General features: G+C 40.9%; 1 protein-coding gene across 1 annotated transcript; it reads right to left on the reverse strand.

The window, feature by feature from the left end:
* Positions 1–37: 37 nt before the first annotated feature.
* Positions 38–20,078, reverse strand: LOC134197880 (annexin-B12-like). The gene is made up of 14 exons (XM_062667232.1): positions 19,909–20,078; positions 19,693–19,840; positions 13,405–13,877; positions 12,400–12,481; positions 10,440–10,534; positions 10,244–10,357; positions 9,332–9,388; positions 9,229–9,262; positions 7,369–7,448; positions 7,247–7,315; positions 5,548–5,649; positions 5,405–5,480; positions 1,314–1,426; positions 38–309 (listed from the first exon to the last, which is right to left on the reverse strand). The coding sequence occupies exons 1-14, from the start codon at positions 20,029–20,031 to the stop codon at positions 184–186; spliced, it is 1,692 nt and encodes a 563-aa protein (XP_062523216.1). The 5' UTR covers positions 20,032–20,078; the 3' UTR covers positions 38–183.
* Positions 20,079–21,779: the final 1,701 nt, after the last annotated feature.

A 21,779-nucleotide genomic window follows, 5' to 3' on the forward strand; every position in this document is an offset into this window, starting at 1 on the left:
AACAACACACACGGATGCGTGGTCATCTAGCTCGAAACGCTTTCCTGACCATGTTTTTCTCACTGCCACACAAATACATAAAAATCCATAACAGAAACGTTGAACTAGTATGCGCCCACCGGACAGACATTGCAAACATTCCACTACCTAGCGCATCACTCCAGATCAGTAAAACGGAAACGTTCAGTTCTGCCCGACGACGGCCTGCAGAGCGCGACGATAGTCTCCGCTCGTGTCGGTCTTGATCCACTGGTACAGCGTCTTGTGGTAGGCGCGCAGAAACTCTTGCTTTATCTGAACTAAATCGACCTACACAAGACAGCCATGTAAATGGTCAGCAAACACCTACATCTGAGACAAGAGCAGCACTGCCAATTTTGAAATTAGATAAAAATTTAAAATTACCTTAATTAATTAAAATTCAAGAGTCGAAAAATCGGAGCAACTCAAATTCATTTGCCTTGAAATATAATGTTAGTAAAAATAATAATGATTTATGAACAATAATTTTGTGGGAATAGCTTGACAAGTTTACGTTGTCAGTATGCCATTATCTAATTAACAATATTAGATATTGTTTCTATAGATTATTGCTTATAAATAATTGTTATATCTAATAGTGGTATTAATGTTTATTAATTTATTGAAAGTAATAGATAATCTAATAATTTAGTCTATCCAATTAGACAAACTGAGTTGAGTCAGGGGTATCCACATCCACAACTAATCAACCACACAAACACACACTCATTCACCACACACAGACACATACACAGAAACAGACAGAGACAGAGACACAAACACACAGACACACAGACATGCACAGACACACAGACACACACACACACACACACACACACACACACACACACACACACACACACACACACACAGACGTACTTTGCAGTAATGTATAATAGTTCCATGGTTGAAATATATGTATTGACAGACAGACAGACAGACAAACAGACACACACACAAACAAACACCTCCCACTAATACTAGTTTATTGGCTAAAAAATTACCTATGCTGCCATGATATCTACAGCTGATATCGGAATCAAAGAATTGCATTGACATACTCAACTAATTGCCTCGTAAACCCAAATCAACAGTTTTGGAATCAACAACTTTCTTATCTTAACACATTTCCATTTTCCGCATTTCTTATCAAAAGCATTTGGCTGCATGGCCAACGACTTGCACCAAACAAAAGGAAATATGACAATTGTCTCGACACCTCGATTACATTACAAAAGCCGCCACAGTGCAGTAGTTGCTGTGTATTAATTAACGAACAGTTTTGTACTGACCTCAGCTCGAGATACAATGCATCTTATCAGAGTGGCGTCATCTGTGCCCACTCCCTTCATGCTCTTGTAGATTCGTTCGGCAAAGTATTGGGGTCTGCTACGGCTGCACTTCACTAAACAACATAAAATAGAACGTCAACAGAAATACAAAGTAAGCAAATGCTCAATACCGCAGCAATGTAAAGTAGAAAACAAGTAACACGAACACAAATACATACACAGACTAACAGACAGACAGACAGACAGACAGACAGACAGACAGACAGACAGAATGCCTGCAAAGTTTCACCATCATTGTGAGTCACATCATCAATGCACTACTTCTGATGATTGCCCGGATATAGTCATTATTGATTCAGAACTAGTTCAGATATTGCCATAGCTAGTTCATCGGTGAAGCTCAGATATTTTTCCAACATCGAGCAATGTTGATGAAGTGGCATCCAAAAAGCGAGAAAGAAAAAAATATGCTAAAATAAATACAAAATGAGAAGTTGCAAGAAGAAATCTATAAAATTGATTCCACTCGCTATAGGGAGCATTTTGGTAGATGGGGAGATAAAGCTAGAAACTTTCTTCAACATCTAGGCAAACGATCAGGAGAAGAAGTTGGCAGACCTAACACTGGCGAGTTCATGGCTTTTTGGAGGAAGATTTTCAATACAACTGAAGAAAATTTAATGCAAAGATTATTATAAGAAACTGCCACTGCCTGAGGCTGAAGATGTGAGTGCTGAACCATTCAGCAACCAGTTTTCAGTCATTGAATATAGGATCTCAATTTTTAGTTTAGGATAGATTTCATTAGTGGTTGTGTTGTATTTTAGCTTTAGATTGTGTTGTTTTGATTACCTAGTAGTTGTAAACTCAAAAAAAATTTAGATTTAGCAGCAATGTATGATAGTTTGATGTTGGAAAATACATGATAGACAGACAGACAGACAGACAGACAGACAGACAGACAGACAGACAGACAGACAGACAGACAGACGAACAGACACTCACAAAACCTGCTACAACAGACGATTCTCAGACACAAATCACATTTTGCCGCATTCTTGGACTCGACCTGATTGAGGATCGAAAGTGACACCAAGCCGTTTTGCCTATTAGGCTAGGTGGCTTTGGAATGACTTCTTTGGCCACCGTGAGGCAACCTGCTTTTGTTGCTTCTTGGTGACATGCAAACAGCCGAGTTACCACTTCGCTTTCCTTCTCTTATTCCTGCCATAAACATCCTTGTCATCTCACAAAGGCAAGCCTTCAGTAAAGCATTGACGCAATCCGTTCCTGTAGGAGAGACTGTTTCTTCCCTCCTTTCATCTACTGGAAAGATTCAACATCAGCTATACACATCTATTGCTAAACAACAGGCATAGCTGTTGATTAGTGAAGCCCCCACAGCTCGTGACGTTGCACGACTTCGCTCTTCAAAAGGAAAAGGAGCTGGAGCTTGGTTAAACGCAATCCCAACATCAGAAGTGTTCGCACTTGATACACACGAATTTTGTTTGGCGAACTTCTTGAGATTGGGCTTGTCCATCCACCATTCCGATTGGATACCCACATGTAACTGTGGAGTCACCCTAGATGGCAGTGGGTATCATCTGTTGGAGCACTTTGGTCAGTGGAGCAAGAGGCGCAAAATCATCTCAACCAGCTCTCATCAACAGCAACATAGACAACTGAGTGCAGAAAAGACGAGTTCAAGAACTACTAGAGAAAGCGATTCTCAATTGCGATGCAACAATGCAAGAGTGTTACTGCAGAAGATGAGCGAAGTCCAGTATAGCGGTGACTCAGTTGGTGCCATTAGTCACTCATTTAGCTTATTGTCAACTGTTTGACTCTTAGTCGTACTCAGGGAGCTCTTGGGTTCTAGTTCTCTTTGAACATGCTGATTTTAGCGTAAAAAGGCTCTAAAACCTAGTAACCTTGAATAACAAACTGAAACCAAATAACTGACTGGCTGACCAATGGGAAGCAAAGAAACCACTTATTAGCCAGCAAAATGTTTATCAGCCAGCCCCACCCTCCCCAATCCAAGAATAGGTGCAAACACGATCTATTAGACTCATCTCCTGAGATAGAGTAGCGACAAGCAATACATAACTAGTGCATTAATGAACGGGGACTGGCCACATTGTCCTCAAAAGGTCAAAGTAGTCACACTGTAAATGAGACAATTGCTTTCATGTAACATCTGCTTTTGATGTTCAAACGTGTTGATGTTTAAGCATAGTGATTTGTTATCTATGTTATATATGCTGCAACATATATGGTAACTTATGGTCCACTCTCAGTCAAGACTAGGTACATATTTCAACTCATGACTTAAGAACGGTGTGGAAAATAATGGTAGAACCTAGAACAATGTCCCTCCAAATGTGTTGTGTGTTGTTTGTCCGACCAAATACTGCACCAGTGTTGAAACGTGTTTGGACAAAACATCCATCGGTATATGTATATACGCATACAGTGTTCTCCCCAAAATGGCTCAAAGGCGTGGCGGTGTAGGCGTGGCTAAATGAAACCGTACTTGTGGGCGTGGTTGCTTCAAACGTGGGCGTGGTCATCTGAGTGGGATTTCCTGGCTTTGCGGTGCAGTGCTAGAGCAACAAAGGGTGCTCGTGTTTGGTCTAAAATTTCAGCTGTACAACAATTCTATGCGTGGACAGAGTACAACACAAGCAAGCTATCATTAACCCCGTTTTCATTCGGGCTACTTTCTAATCTGCATGTCAAAAACCTGCGCCTCCCAATTACTCCAAGCCAATACAAATCACAAAATCGATTGTAATAGCTTTCGTTAGTAACGTAGCACTAGTAGACAACTTCGCTAAGCAGTCGGTGACAATTTTCCATGCTGATATCGACGCTAGAGACGTGCGCAGCATATCGGCATGCTCGCCGAGATCTACAAGATTTTCGAAACTGCGAACGTGTCTACACTAACCTGAGCAATGCTTTCGCTAACTTTGGCTTTGGGCCGATGCCATTCAAGCACGTTTTGACGTGTGTAATCAGAGTATTGTCTTACATCCTGTGTAGGGTAACGCCTCCCAGATCGGCTTCCGTAGGTGCCAAAAACGCCACTAGAAGAACGAAAAATTGAGCTATCACTTCAAGAACACAATTTGACGCATTGATGTACTTTGTCTTGCAACTTGGTATTCTCTCAACGCATCAATAACGACTGCACGGCACAAACGGCTGCTGAGGGCGTGACTCACATACGGATTGGAATATGGGCGGATACGCCATCAAATGACGTCGAATCGGATTCGAAACAACGTCATAAGTATATTTTGAACATAGCGGTCTCTATGATGTAGCTTTTGGACTTTCCACAACAACAACCGGCGTTCTATTCGTCTAGACGAGAACCCAAACCACTGGTCTCCCATTTCTTGCCTAACACATAGATAGTAAGGCGTGACAGGCGTAAGTCAAGGCGTGGCGGCCACGTCTTGAGATGCCTGGGGAGAACACTGGCATATATGATAGCGTAAACCTTGTCTCTTAGCATGTGACAGCCTTTCTCATGGTGCAACTGTTAATTTCATGAACTCATGTGACTCCTACCCAGCTTTATCCACAGAAAACCTCAGCTACCTTTACTGAATTCTCTGCCTTGGAAGTTGGTTGTAAGAAATTACATGCAAATGGCTGCACTAGGGGAGGCACTTAGTTATACATGTAACATCACACAAGAATGTCCTACATAGGTTCAGTCTGTCGACCCAAAATAATTCCCTATTTTGCTTACTGAAGAGAGGCAATTGCATGCGAGTTCTTTGCTCAAGGGAATTATGTCTGTGCTTTTCAAGCATAAATTCGTGACGTAAAATTCCTTAAAGTCTCTCTCTGTATACAACTTGCTCATGATTGACACACAGATTCCACACATGCATGCACGCACACATGTGCAGACACAAACAAACAAACAAACAAACAAACACATACATGCAATATAATAACAAAAGACTGGTAAGAACAAACCAAAACAGAAAGTTTGTGCACCCAAGAACAAAATGACAGCAGTTGAAAGTAACAAAAAAACATAAACAACAATCCCAACTACAACTTACCCACAGCTTTCATTCCATCTCTCAAATCACCAGACATCTCTCTGTCCAAACTGTTCAAGATGTCACGTTGAGAAATCTAGATAATCAACAAAATATGCACTGCATCTGTATAATTGGTACTTAATTATATAACTTCCAGTTACCTTCACATACTCATCAAATGTTGCCTGCAGCTGGGCATAGCTGCGTGTAGCCAAGATAACGTTGAAACGAGATTCATCCGTTCCCCATTTTTGCTCACCAGCCTGAACGCAAATTATCAGTCAGCCAACACAATTAATGCCTAATTTGTATGCTGCTTTGCTATCAAAACTTGTAGTTTAAGATGCAGACTATCAGACAAGTAGACAAAGTAAACACAAACTAACAAAGAAAGGGACAAATAAAAAGCAGACAGACATTCAGTGACTGGCCAAAAGTTTAAGCACTCCAACTGCACCAGCAACCCTAACCCTGACAAATGGGTTTTCAAGCTTGCCATCCATTGTACCAACTCACAATTGTCTGTCTGCGTTGTCTTGAATAGTCTTGGATAGTACGCTTCATTCTCCCCAAGCTTCCTAGTTGACAGGATCTTTACAGGGTCATTGCAATATATGTAGTGATTCTTTGTAGTCGTAGAGTCTCTGCTATATCTTGGTGACAATAGCCCGCCCCCTTTTGTCATGCCAACAATCATAGCACGCCTTTCCGCGGTCAACTCCTTGCCTTTGCTCATTCGTAAAGCTATCCAAAATGCAAGGAACTTGAAAATCAATGAACTTACTGATACATACAACTCAAGAATAAAGGGACACTTTTGGGACAAACGAGTTTCTCTTAAAGAACAAAAACCTAGTCAAGAAAGATTAGAGTCAGAGTGTTTTCAAACATTCGGCCGGTCAATGTATGTAACAATAGCCAACGAATACTTGGGTACAGACTTACTAACCAATTAACTAATACTCAACCGACAAACTCATAAGCAATCAGTCAACCAGATTATTCGAAAGCACTTGTACTGTCTTGGTTGTCAGTCAATGACAGAAACAATCATCATCCACACTTGTCCAACAATAATTTGGTTTCAAATTTATTCACCTCTTTCAAGGTTAACTATGAGGTTAATGAATGCCAACAGAAAGTAACTAGCATAACTGTCAAATACAAGCCCTACGAATTGAATAAGATGGTGGTATGCAATATGCTTGTTTTAGTACTAATAAATGACCAAGGGCTTGTATTCAGACAGGGGCTTATATGGTTCAAAGATATCGACTGCACACTGGAGAGTTGCAAGTTGCTTGATTTGTCAGTTATGTACACTTCTGGTATCTGTACACGTTATCCTAGAGCTACTTACAAATTACAGCAAGTCATTGCAGTAAAGCATTCGAAATCTGATTCTTTCGAAAGCGCTAGATCATCAGAAAGCACTAGATTGTCTTCCTCCCTCCTGCTCTGTCACATCCACCGAAACCGGCACTGACACACTCACACACTCTCTCTCACACACACACTCACACACACACACACACTCTCTCTCTCTCTCACACACACACACACACACACACACACACACACACACACACAATAAACAGTCGGCCAAAGAGATATCATAAATACGTGCATACATGTTCACCCAATACACAAATACACAATTAAGCAAACGTACAAAGCATTACCAGATAGATGGCTGTATACACGTTAAATCAGCATATCACCAACCAAAGACAATACAAAAGCTAGAATAGATTCACGATATCCATTTAATTAAAGGCATCTATATATACAAATTCCTCTGTACCTTGTAATGACAAACAAAAATGTCTACCTATCTACTATCATCCATAACCAACTAACCTGGTACAGATCTCTCGCTTCCTTCTGTGCCTTTGCCATATCAGGCGTCTCATTTTCTTCACGAGCACCCTGTAAACACACACTGTGACAACAGCTACACACAGATATAGTAATGATATTACTTGACACAGCGAGACCAACAGACGCTTGAAATGACCGCTGGTCTCACTAACGCAGTCCTTCTCCAAATTACGTTTGTAAACTAGACCATTCGTGCACACAAGAAATACAATCAATATCACATGATAAATTTGACATATCCAAGAATGTCTGTAAGATGTAGCACGAAATGAATATCTCAGCCTGCCTGATTTACAGGCATGTGGTACGTTATCAGTCACAAGATGACATGCTATGGTAATTTTCAAGTCTGTATGTTTGTTAATATCTAAAAATACTAGAATACACCTTCAGTTACAAGACTGTCACTTGTCAGTATGGGTCAATATTAATTAAGTTAAGAACAATCAAACGGTTTACAGCACACATAAGTAACAGTCTGTCCCACTTGACTGTTTTAAATGCAGTCATGGTCACCAGGTGTGTGTGTGTTGTGTGTGTGTGTGTGTGTGTGTGTGTGTGTGTGTGTGTGTGTGTGTGTGTGTGTGTGTGTGTGTGTGTGTGTGTGTGTGTGTGTGTGTGATTGCGTGTGTTTGCAGGTCTGCACATGTGTCCAAGCTCTTCCTCAGAATCATGCCTAAAAATTGTCCTACAATTTCTACAAGCATCAAATTGTGGATATCACCGTTTAATGAAGTAAAGCATGTGGCACAAATTGTTGGTGCATGTGCCCATCATTTGTAAACTTAAATGTCCATCCTTCTGTCTGTTCATCCATCTCTTCATGTATTTTTCCTATATCTGCCTACTTCCCTTTCTTTCACCTCACTTCAATACCGACTAGTCTGCAGACATGTTTTTCAGTACGCTTATAAGTATGTCTGTCAGTCTGAAGATTAGTATGCACACTATATTACCTCACATAAAAGGGCATAGATTTGCAGTAGACAACCGCTGAAATCATGCAATTGGTACTGTGTGTGAGTAGCTAGTGTTGGATCAGAAAATCTTTGCTTGGGCAACTGATATTGCTGTTATTCTCTCATCCATGAGAGTGTGCCCTTATACCTAGAGTATAAGAGCAGTCTGCTACACTTTCTCGAGTATAACGGCATGCCATTCTATGTGAGATATGACATTTTCAATACACGTACTTTAAGTGAACTAAAGCACACAAAGAAACTACTTAGTTCATCAGATGGTGTACTACTTTCCAAATTGAAGGTGTTCACTAATTATGCATTTGCAGCTGTTAGTCTTCACTTCTGCTTGTCTTCCTGCATTCCTACCATCCTGTCTTCATTACTGGCTTCTGTTTCTTTTCTTTCCTGTCAGTCTCCTTTCCAACCCTTAAAACTGCACCTATATGCCTATCAGCCTTGCTGCCTACTGTCTGTTTATCTGTCCAACTCATCAGTATCAAACACTACATTATCGGGTCTGTAATCTTTGTTTGTATATCTGTCTCTTGGTTCTTTTCTGTGGTCCAGACCTACTTCACGCGGGCATACAGACCATCCACTTACAACAGAATCCTGCTGTCATATACGGCCTCCTCCATGTTTACAACTAAGAAGATGATATCTGTCTTTACCAAGAACTTTCCCACATTCACAGTGTGACAGCTAACCTGCAAATGGCATTGGGCAACCCATCCTTAATAGAGCTTCTAAGCAAAATTGGCTGAGGCTAAGTGCAGGAATTTTTTTAGGAGAGATCCGCTTCAAGCCCAGAGCCACTACCATTTCATTGAACTGATCGTAAATGACCATTGTCATGTCTGTCTGTCTGTTTGTCTTAAATGTGTATTTGTCTGTCTGTCTTATCTGTCTATCTGTCTGTCTGTCTGTCTGTCTGTCAATATGTCTGCCAGCCTTATCACAGGCAAAAACACAAAACAAAATCAACCACAGTCAACATACGCTGAGTATATGCAGCTTTGATTTGGTGGATTTCCTACAGCAAAAAAAAAGTACAACAATACATCTAATATCTTGATGGTAAACACAATTTTGAAATATTTACAGCATTAGAACGAGAAGCCAAAATTTCAATCAATACTTCCTCATCAGTTCCAGCACCCTGCACAAACATCAATCCAATGCAATAGCATTAATCACTGCATAAAGAGATAAGAAAGTTAACTACAACTTTGAGATAAACAGTGCCACACAGCTAATCTGCTAATCCTGTTTTCAGAATAACAATATAAGAATTTGCAAGCACGCACAAAAGCCATACATAACATGCACATAAACATGTACAAAGTTCAACATCTTAATTAACTTAAAAATTCACGAGTAAACAATACATAATATATAATAAATTAGAACATTACATTAACAAATAAATTAGCAGGGAGACTTAAACGTGACATGCCACCCACTAATAAAATAGTGTAAATGTATTGTGAGATATGCATCGCTGAATTGCATTATTCAAATGTAATGATAGATGCATTCCTGCAATACAGCATTCTAGTGTATTGTGAGATGCATCCCTGCAATACAATAGTCTAGTGTATTGAGACATGCATTACTGCAAGACAATAGTCTAATCCAATGAGAGATGTATCGCTGCAAAACAATAGGATAGTAGATCGAGTGCACCAAAACAAGGCAGTGAAAGTCTGTCTCTAGAGTCTCAAAATAAAACCAAGACTTCAAAAGGAACACACAGCAAAGCCTATTTCTTAGTTTGTGGGCAACCAGAGTAATAACCGTGCAACTGAAAAACGTTAACGTATGATTACCCGGAGACTACTCAGAGATGAGACGATTTGTGGTACACACTGACTTGTCACAAACATGACTAGAACACTGAGTTTGTAAACAAAATAAGTGTACTAACCACTGAGCAACTAAATTGTTGGCTCATCGCACAGGTAGCTACGTTCTATGCTAACTGCACAAATGATACACATAAGTCACTTTCGACCTTCATTGCTGTACGAAGAGAAAACGCATCATATTCAGCCTTCGGCCACAGAAGAGCCAAGATCATGTCCTCCAAGTTTCCACTCAATTCTGATTTTAGTTCACGAATCAAATCCTAAAGAAAAACCATTAAACATCAATGAAACGTTCATACAAAGTTGTGGGCAAGAGACATGCAGTCCAACAGATTGCAATACCTTTCCATACATCAATTTAAACTTTCCCCTGATCTGTTGCCTTTGCTCATTCGAACGTTGAGTCAACAGTCCAATGAGAGCAGCTTCATCAGTGCCTGGAAGGACAAATAGATCAGTGAAGTGACCGAATAACACAATGGAGACTGTTTTGTGTTATTAATCACGTGTGTTTACAATAGGCACATTAACTACAGTGGAACCTGTACTTGATATCACCTGACAAATGTCGTCATGTAAGAAATGCGAATGGTTGGTAAAAGTCCTTTGAAAACTCAATACAGCTGCATACATTTGGAGCCTGGAGAAAGCGGGCACCTGTGAATTATGAAAAGCGGACACAATTCTATGGCCCAAGGGTATGTTTTGACCTTTGAAATGTAGAAACTGGACACATGCACTCAGGCGCTCTTGCAAAAAGGCGTGATCGTCATGCATGCAACTGGTGCTGGCTTTATAAACATCAAATTGCATAGCGTCAAAGAAAAGAAACAAGTTGCCTCTTAAGAACAACATAATGTTATTAACGCCTGTGAGACTGGCTGCAGTCAACAGAACTTGGGTAAGGATTTCGGGAATGAACAAACCCAAGTTGGCAGCATTGTGATCTGATCTTTCAATAAAACACATAATTGGACTGACATTACGTTGCATACAAGAACACGGTGTACATAGAATGGACTACATGTACAAGTGCCAGTCTGACAACTGGGACCACCTCAGAATTAGGGGCAGTTGAGGACAGTCCCTTGGGTCGTCATAATATGCAGGTTCCAATGTACATCACTTCGAATAGATTATACTCATGGTTAAGGTATCAGGTCGTCTCAAAATACTAAGACAAGTATTCCTGGTTTCATCAGTAAACTCCATGACATAATTATCATAAATGCCAGTATAGTAGAACATCGTCAATCCGAAACCTCACTAATTCAAATAACCTCTAGTGCCCTGCCTCGTGAACCCAGATCCTACTTGGTAGCCTGATCCAGGTTACTGCTGAAATGAAATGGTAATCTGGTTTTCAGCACGTATCCGACTCTTTTAAATCCCAAGTATGTAGTCGTCGCAAATGTGTGCTTTACCACAAACATGATATATAAATCTATACACGTGAGAATCGTGTTGATACTTTAATTAATTTGCCAGGCCAAACAATGGGCTACTCAACTAGTAGATCTTAATGTCAGCACAAGTGTCATACGTAAATGTGCCAGTAGTCTGGGTGAGCAAGGCAAAATCCGGACCACTGCTGACGCCACAGTTTCTGTAATCAGAACAACTTGACTACCAGTAATACAAATATGGTTTGGCAAGAGACTGTTTGGATTACCGAGAGTCTACTGTACTGCAAATTGTGACTCATATGATGGTAGCATTAGTGTGTACCAAATTAAGTTTGATTACAATACATAGATCCAATCTTCCTAACTCACTTACAAACCTTCAACTTCAAATCAGCTTCCCAGAAAATGTGCAAAAAGACTACACAGACACTGTATGCCAATGTATCTTAAATTGTTTGTTCATGCAGCTGCCTAACATTTTCACTCGCAAATCAAGATTCAGTGTTCGAAATTTTATGCAAACATATTTGTAATATTGGCAACCTCACAAAATTTTCAGTCATCAAGGAGTTTATGACTATTACATATATTTTATAAATATCAAATAATTAAACTGATTGCTACGGCAAGTAAACAAAATCTCAGGACTTCAGAAGTGTCACTCTCAGTTTAACCTTTTAAGTGATTTCACTATTATATCTACAGCGTAAACAAAACTTTCTTTGGGTCTACAATAATTTGAGTGAGCTCACTGGTCAGGATGGCAACCTTGCTGGTATAATTGGCCATCACACAAACTCAGTTAGCCTTAAAAAATTTTAGCACAGTCGCGATATTGCACTTTATAAGAGGCCATCAACTGGTTTATCTCATTACACATTATTGACTATACATACCAAAGCCCTTCATTGCTTTCCTCAAAACCTCGGCGTCACCTTCAGGATTAAAGTTTGCAACAGGTTTGATTGTTCCTTGAAACTGACAAGAAAAGGAGAAATAGAAACGTTGAATGCAACACAAAAACACAAAGTAGCACACTAAAGTTTGCAAAAGCATAAACTTTAATAATAGTGACAAAAATAGTGGAAGACATGTAAGAGGAGCTACGAGACTGACAAAAAGGAGGCAAACTGACAAAGCAGGCAAAACCACAAACTTAAGGGTTATTCAAAATTATCAACAATTTCACGAGCAACAAACGCAAACTTTTCTGAAGCCACTTCCCCTCTCAAAAGAATACACAATATAGCTGATACACAATTCAATAACTTCGTGATAGTTCAACCCAATAGAGTGTTAATAGGCTCGTCCCCAGACTCATGTGAGCCTGGCAGTGTCCGGTTCCCGTATGACACTTTCAGCCTCACGGGGCTAAGTGTTAACATGTGGTCTTCAATGCTTCTGCATTGATACAGTTCTCCTTCCAATTCCAGTTGACTCGGTTGAATGATGTCAGCTCGAGGTTTTCGGTCATTCAAGTAGACAAAGACAAACGCATTGAGAAAGTCATGGTAGAAACAGCTGGGCTCTATGAAAGGCTGATGTTGTTCTAGAACAAACTGGAATAGGCTTCCGCAGTCGTACATGATTGCAAATCGCATACATACGAGTGACTTGCATGGGAAACCAAAAAATTAGCACAAACCCTTTACTACTGATCACTATCTTTTATACAGAGACGATAACCCTTTCCCCATAGCGAGGGTTTTGTGCGCTCGTAAAGTTGCATGTTGATAATTTTGATCAATACCTTTTGAACAAACAACAAATAGACAACAAGTGCACTGACTGTCATGCACTAATGTTACATAGTAAAACACAAATCAAGAATAAGCAATAACACGTCAAACAATAAAATATCAACGAATAAGAGTATGGAAACAAATTCACAAGGTACTTACCGTTACCTTCGGAGTGACACTCATGGCAGCCATCTGTGCAGTAGGAGGAGCCTTGCTTGCAGGAGCAGAAGTCTGTGACACAGCAGCAGTCTGACCTTGATACGGAGGCTGCTGATAACCTTGCGATGGAGGCTGCTGATAACCTTGCGATGGTGCCTGCTGATAACCTTGCGATGGTGCCTGCTGATAACCAGGATGTTGCTGAGGAGGCTGTTGACCATAGCTATGGGATGGCGGCTGCCCATAACTCTGCACTGGCGGCTGACCATAACTCTGCGCCGGTGGCTGACCATAACTCTGTGCTGGTGGTTGACCATATGCTTGTGGCGGAGGCTGACCGTAGCTTTGACCATAAGGTTGTGCTGGTGGTTGAGCCGGAGGAGGTACACCATAAGGAGCACCACCTGGTGGGTAACCGTACGGTGCTCCACCAGGAGGAGGACCCCCGAAAGGGGCACCTCCAGGAGGACCACCTATATGATAGAAAATTAGTACCACACATAAATTGTTAACAATCAATGGCACTGGCATAATATCTAGATACATACATAATGTCTAAATACATGAACCATCCTTCGTGCGAGCAGAGTACTGTAGTGTTATGACAGAAGACTCAGTTTGAGCATGTGTAGACACGTCATGTGCAATTGCAATATCTTTGGTAGAAATCGACACACTCCCTGTGTGGATTCAGTTCAAGTGAAATGTGTGGGCGTCTGTTGGAATAAACTGGAATGTGCTAATTAGTTAATATCCCGTTCAAGACAAATAAAAACTTAACCGAGTGTCCCATTCCAAGAAATTTGCAGCAACTTTCTGTTTAGAGATATATATCTGGGCAACAAAAACTTGAAAGTCACGTGCAGATTCTTACTCACCCATAGGATACATGCAGTAGCGTGACATGCAGGTATGCATGATTTAGCACGCTTTTTGCTCTCCTTTTTCGATGTTTTCAAACTCCCAGGGTAGCACTCGGTGCAGGAAACGTGTAGGTTGGATTCAGAAGTGTAAGAAGTGACACCAGAAGTCAGAATGCACAATTATTCAAGGAACACCACAGATCAGCAGTACTCTCTAGTGTTACCAGACTAAAGTTCTGATTTGGGGATCCACACCAATATACCATGTACTTGAGCATCCTGTAAAATTGGACACAGAGGAAAGTCAGCATGTACGATCCACGTGCTTTGGTTGTCTTGCGCATGTGCACGACATGAATAATGGTGTAATGGTGAAATCAGTGCAGCCTGTCATTCAGATGCGGGAGAGTGATGAGAAAAAGACATGCAACAAATAGAGGCCATATTTGTACATAGCAACTACTTTAGCCACGGCTTCCTCTACATAAGTAAGCACATTCAGGTCAGTGAGCACCTAAAATTTGCATGTTTCAAAGCTTAGGCTGCTGCCAACCTGTCAATCTATGCTTGAATAGACAGCTTTGCAGTAGTTTCGTCTACTGACCTTTGCACTTGCTCAACCTATGAGCAGCACTAGAGAGAGATAACTGACACTCAAAATTAATTTCTTTGTCAGGGTACTGGAATGTATGTTACATGCAATAGGTAAAACACGCAAGAGATTTTTGAAGTGTGGCGAGATGGGCCGGTCCATGTGTAAGTCGGGTATGCGGACTTGAAATGATCTTAAGTGCGGCATATTTTACGTCGTATCTATTGCGTGTAACATATGTTCAAGTGCCCTGGCAAGGAAATCAACTTCGGCCGCCACTCAGCCCTTCTTAGCAATGTCTATAGATTGTGCAGGCGCAAGTTTGATGGACGAAACTAAAGAAAGACTGTCTAGTCAGGCATTGACTGACATGCACAGACCAATGTTGCTGATTCACAAGAAGCCATGACTAGTCTAGAGTAGATTCTAGGCACTACACTTCTCGGACGTTGTCGCAAGAAGTGTGCTTTCCGTGTCACAAGAAGAGCATCCGGGACTATCAATGGCAACGCATCAGAACTGCAATTACCACAAGTACGTATGGAGCTAGGCTATTATCACGCGTTCTTTTGTAAGAGCCTGGATTTGTGGCTAATGTCACATTTACTACGTAATATCGTATCGTGTCTCAGTACTGTAGTATGGAATTCTCATATAGCCTCGTACCAGACCCTCTGGCGCCGTCATGCCCGGTTCCTGTATAACACGACATCGCCGGAGAAGGTCTGAGATCATCCTGAATACAGTTTTTGCTATTACATTATCAAATGAGCTCATATGTCACCAAGCCTCAACCTACTAATACGATTAGTCTAGTAGTAATTTCATGTATAACACAGAATGTCTTGCAAACAACTTGACCTTCCATTCGCACTCTACTTGTTTCCTTTCAATGTTGGTATCCTGTCCCTACACAAGCTCTATGTATATGTCAACCTCTCTGGGACAGAGGACTTACTCTCCAAGAGACTCTACAGCAGAAGTCCTAGTCAACACCGTGTCTGACGGCATGCGCTGCCAGGCTCCAAATGTTTTGGAATTGTACACGAGCTTCCTGATTCGTATTGTTCTCATAGTCTAGCACAGTAATAGAGTGACACCTACTGCATCCCTAGCTCAAGCTACCTAGACTGCTAATCGAATCAAACTAAACCTCACAGATTCAGATAACATAAATCGAACTCAAGATCGTGTGAATGAATCTCTTTCCAAGCAGTAAAATGAATCTCTTCCCATGCAGATACAAGAACGAAATGTAAACAGTGAATGCATGCAATTGGATATCACAGATAGAATAACTTTGATGGAAGAATGGAATCATAATTAACTAAGAGTATCACAGTGTTGACGTTGGTGATGTGGGGTAACACTTATGACATAGGGTGACAATAAGTGAAGAAAATTAGGCGGGATGATCTCAGACCCTCTCCCGCATTGCTGTGTTACACGAGAACCGGGCATGACAGTGCGAGAGGGTCTGGTAAAATGCTATTCTCATACAATCCCTAGCTGTCAAACTATGGACTCCTTTCTACCATTTCTGATCAAGGCACACTCCTACTGGAGCGTGGTGCTGCACAAAGCTGCCACGCTGTAGAGAGAACTGTGAAATATATTAGTTTCTGGTCCACAGTTCTTTACACTTTGAAGTGGGTGGTTACTATTATTATCTTGAGCTCACCCACTAAATATTTTCTTTCAACAGACATAGTTGTTCTTTCTCCTTGACAAAGTTTCTTTTTAATCGCGGCTGTTGTAGACAGAAGCGTAACATGGCATGGGCTAGACCGAGCTATAGCCCTATCATTTGTAGGCGTGCTCATAAAAATTGTGGACTGTAAATACATGTGAGAAGCAAAGCTGTATATAGTATATACACCACCTTTTTCCAGTCTCAATCTGCCACTGATTCTACCATATGAGTCAATTAGAAGCCAATACAAACTAGTGTGTCCATAAATGTGGGCGTGTCTGATAGTGTCGTGAAGTTTAGCCCCCCATCTCTAGAGGTCATGTTATGCCTCTGTTGTAAGATTGTGTTGCAGGTATTATACTATAGCTATATCAATACAGTTGTTGTGCTAAAATATTATCTTTATGTTTCAATGGTATTAACTCTGAAGAAGAAATATGGTGCATTTTAGGTCCATTTCAAATCTACTAACATGATTTGATTTCACTGTTTCCATAACCGTACGAAAGCTATAAAGAAACACAACCAGTAAGGCAATAATAAAGCAGAGTGGAATATAACGATAGGCCACCTTAAGATGTGTGAGTGCAAAATGACGATTTAGAACAATATTGGCAGAAAAGGCAAAATTTATGGCTGAACATCATGCGCTAGCAAAAGAGGTTGACCCGACATTTAAATTTTGGGCATTCATTCTTATTTCATTTCTGTCTATATTTGCTATATAAATCAAAACATAAATTTTGGCTTGTTTGCAGTTCAGTGCACAGAACAACCACGTAGCCTATCTTTCAAAAGTACCCGGATAATGCCAAAGCACAATACAGTACATCAGCAAAAACGATCAGTTGTATTGACTTTATAGCTGTTATCAAATGTGAACGCCCACACTGGGTTACTTGCATTGCCATGGCAAGCTTTCATGACAAGAACCCCTTTAGGTGTTCGACATTCTTTTCCCGACGTAACAACGTTCAGCTACAGGTACGATAGAGTAAATGTGCTTGTACAACGCTTATTGACTGAAATGTACACGGAACAATGACTATGGGTAAGCATCTGGAAAAAGCCTAAGTCCCGCCTACTACCATCAGCTTCACCTACTGTTTGTCGCAAGAGCTGACCCGAGTCGAAGAAACTCGTATTTCATGCATCCGATAGACACCCTCAAAAGCAAAGATTTGGTGCTGCTTTTGCAAAGTAAAAAGAAAAACATCAATGCAATAGCATGAGGAAAAGAAATTGCCTTCTGTTAGTGGAGCTAAATGCACAGGAGGTTCAAGAGTTGGCCCCGGACCAGCAAGGCGCAAAACCATCTAGACAAAAATCGTCTTGCCTGTACCCAAAATGACAATAAATCGCATCCAAAACAATCAAAGCACACCTGAAGGCCTGAAGATTCATCAAAAGCGCCCGTACTTCGTAATGAATGTACATACCGCACACCGCGCATTTCAAGATCAGCCATCTCTGCCCATTTCATCATCGTCTCCTGTGCAAAAGAAATCACGAGACCAATGCAAACTGGTGTTAGCAATCGACTAGGATACACCGCATCCTAGGCTGATCAAAACAGGGTAGCTGGTTATCTCGTTTCCTGGGACAAAATTCACGAAGTGAGGCACCATGGCGGTGACAGCATCAAAGTACGTCCACTTCCATCCCTCTCCTACAAAAACTCGTCCTCTGTTGCATCCTACCTATCGTTGAATTTATGCTCCAAACTTTCTTTTCACTACACGTTGCGACAATGGAGAAGAAAAAGCACTGGTGGCTACACATATTATCAGTAAAGTAGTTGACACATCAAGCACCCAAATACGGGACATCGTAACACAACAAGATGCAGATAATCTGGGTCTTGTTTTGAAGGATAACGCGCTGGCTGTTTCCGTAGACTGGTTGTTTTGTTGCATGGTTTGCCGTGGTGGTACAATTCATTGTAACTAAAATTAGCTTACTTATGTCTTGATCAGTTCTTGTCATTAATTTACAGGCCTTTCTAAAAATTTAATAAAAATTATAAAGAGCATGGTTGTTGTTCAACAAACAACGTAGTTACCGGCACGTAGCCCTCCCACCGTTTGTCCTATTCGATTGCACATAGTGTAATAGATGGTGCTTTGGGCTAATAAATATAATATTGCTTTAAAACATCATTTTGTACAACATCTGGAGGTTATCAACTCTTAGATCTCGCCTGCTCCTGTCAATTGTCTGGACTTTTGGAATGCTCATTGATTCCCTAACAGTACCATCCATGCAATAACTGTTACACCTTTACCAGTGATGTAGATATGCCCAATCAAAGCAAAATTGTGGTCAGTCGTGAACACCAGGACCGACCCCTATATTCCACTCTGTATTGGTATCATATTTATTGCCACAAGCACCATTTATTGCACCAGCTGCAGTAGATTATAGGATAAACGATGGGAGGGCCACATGCCAGTACCTAAATTTTGTTTGTTGACACACAACATGCACTTGATTAGCTTGCTCATCTCTTGATCAGTTCATGTGATTACTTTACAGGTCTTGCTGAACAAAATTTTAATGAAATTTTAGTCACAATGGATTGTAACCACCATGACGTTCACGACTATCTGTTGTCAACAATGCAACAAAACGACAGCAAACAATTGTAAGCCAAATTTACGTTTCGATTTTTAAAAGCAAATAAAAACAGAAATCAAATAAGAATAAATATCTAAATTGAAAATGTCAGGTCATCCTCTTTGCTAGAGCAAGATGTCCGACCAAAATTTTGCCGTATATTCCACTCTGTAAAGTACACTTTACTATTTCAAATATCTATTCCCTCTCTTTGGTCTTGCAGCACTCTAACTACATGGGAAAATAGCCAGTAATTGTAGTGCGCATGCGTAATAATATTTTTGATAAGAGACAAATAAATCATGCCGACAGCGGCCAGAAACTAACATATTTCGTTGACTGGCTAAGCTGCAGTTTTGAAAAAATACAAACAACTCTTGCCCTATAGCAACCAACATTAGCATGAAAGCAAAAGTGTCAAACAGAGAATCATTGGAATACTAATCGGCCAACTAATTAATTACTGAAACAATAACGATTTTCAGACATACAAATATGTTTTTCATTGTCAGAACTCGGCTAACCTGGTGGTGGATATCCTCCTGGTGGACCGGCTGGCGGGTAGCCTCCTCCAAATCCAATATTCCCACCGGGGGGTGGTGGGTACCCAGGTACCCCAGCCGGGGGATATCCTGTCGCAGGTGGATAGCCTCCCGCTGCGGGAGGGTAACCCTAGTAAGTACACAAAATCACCAAGTACAACAGAAACTCCCACAGTCACTCCGCGAAGACGATTGTACTTCATTTCCGAGAGGTGGATATCCAGCAGGTGGATAGCCTGCTCCTCCTGCTGGTGGATAACCAGCGCCTCCAGCTGGTGGGTATCCAGGACCACCGGGTGGAGGGTAGCCTGGATAAGCCATAACGAAAATCAGACGCTTCCGTGCAACTACGGTCCAAAGGAGAAGATGGGGCGTGGCTGACAAGGCGTGGCTGAGTAGGCGTGGTCAAGTGTCCTCGAACTACAGACGACTGGAGAGACGCGCGCTAACGTACATTATTGCGGTAAAACCAATGGCTGCATGCGCTGATGGAAGTGACAAGAACTGTAACGCGAAGTTACAGTTGAATCCAATTTTTGCGACAGCGCCCCGTTTGGTGTGCGGTAAAACAACTGTCTATACGTTGGCTGTCGCACATGAACACAACTAAAAGGATAAAGAGGCGACTGGTATTGGCGTCTGGATCTGTTTCGCCGTCCGGATCTGTTTCGGTTCCACAGCGCTTCACCGATTGCTGTCGATGTCACGTGATGTGACACGTGATGGCGAGAAACACTCTTCCGCGTCACGTTACCTAGAAAGCGTTGACCGCTTGATAAGTATGAGTAAGTTGTGCTTAAGTGTTTCAGCTACTGAACCAAACAGCACGCTTCACAAACTGCGATCTACGGTTGTTAGTCGAGAAGTTGGAGCCCTGATCGAAAAAGTTACAAACGCGTCCGATAGAATGTATCATTTAATCAATTAGTTAAAGCGTACGTAAGCATATCTCGTTCTGCAAATGCGTCAAATGTCTCAATTTGATTGTTGGTAACCAACAATCAAAATAGTATGCTGGGCTATGGCGCGCCATGTGTGTCAAAAGTCGTTTCGTCGGCTCATTGATGTCGTTTTGTCGGCTCGTTGATGTCGTTTGGTCGGCTCATTGATGTCAGCGGGTGGCCTCAGGGGGTGCGTGACCATTTCGTCCAATCAATTTTCAATTCCCAGCAACAATTGAATGAATATTGAATTAGAAACTGAAAATAGCCTAGAATTTGCTTGTAATCTCAATATTCAATTCTATTAAAAATTACAATTGATTGATTGACAAATTATAATTATTTGTGAATTAAAATAAATATTGAAAACATACTGAATTTCTAACCAATTTCCTTTTTCAATGCAATGGAATATTAAAATTGCAAGCACGTTAGTTTCATTTTCAATGTTAAATTCAATGTTCAATTTAATTTAAAAATTGAATTTAAAATTTTGAATTTGCATGGCCAATTCGTCCATTCCATTCTAATTTTTGAGACAAATTGAAAATTGAATGTCAAATTAAAAATTGACTGGCGTTGCTTGCTCTTACAATATTCCATTGCCTTGAAAATAGAAATTGATTAAAGACCAATTGTCATTTCAATATTCATTTACTTTGCAAATAGATTCAATCTTTTCATCCGTCTAATTTTCGTAAACTATGAATATCAAAGTATAGCCTTCGATGCAATGTTCTTTCTCTGTACTAAATGTAAATAGAAAGTTACCCGCAGTTGCTAGCGAGAGCGATATCTCTTAAACGGCATAATGACACCACGCGGGCGGTCGCATGTGACTTCAATATTCAATTCTATTGAAAGACGAAAGTTGTGTCTGCCTTAGCCACGCCCAGCCACGCCTCTGGCACGCATGCAATGTAATGCAATTACTTCCCTTGTCACGGCAAGGAATGTCTCATGGGCGTGATGGTTGACGAGAGCCAGTTGCAAGTGCTTACCGATTTGTTAAGAGAGGTGCGTCGCGTAGCTTTCTCGTCCATCTCTTAATTTGCATTATATTGCATGCCGTTTAGGAGATATGGCTGGCGCTAGCAACTGCGGGTAACTTTCTATTTACATTTAGTA

This window comes from Corticium candelabrum, chromosome 2, assembly GCF_963422355.1.
Source record: "Corticium candelabrum chromosome 2, ooCorCand1.1, whole genome shotgun sequence".
NCBI classification, from domain to species: Eukaryota; Metazoa; Porifera; class Homoscleromorpha; order Homosclerophorida; family Plakinidae; genus Corticium; species Corticium candelabrum.

Coding starts and splice junctions, on each gene's coding strand:
- LOC134197880 (XM_062667232.1), bottom strand. CDS start 20,031: ATGGCTTATCCAGGCTACCCTCCACCCGGTGGTCCTGGATACCCACCA. Junction 12,482..13,404: donor GTGTCACTCCGAAGGTAACG/GTAAGTACCTTG, acceptor TTTTCTTGTCAG/TTTCAAGGAACAATCAAACC. Junction 10,535..12,399: donor GAAAGCAATGAAGGGCTTTG/GTATGTATAGTC, acceptor TTGTCCTTCCAG/GCACTGATGAAGCTGCTCTC.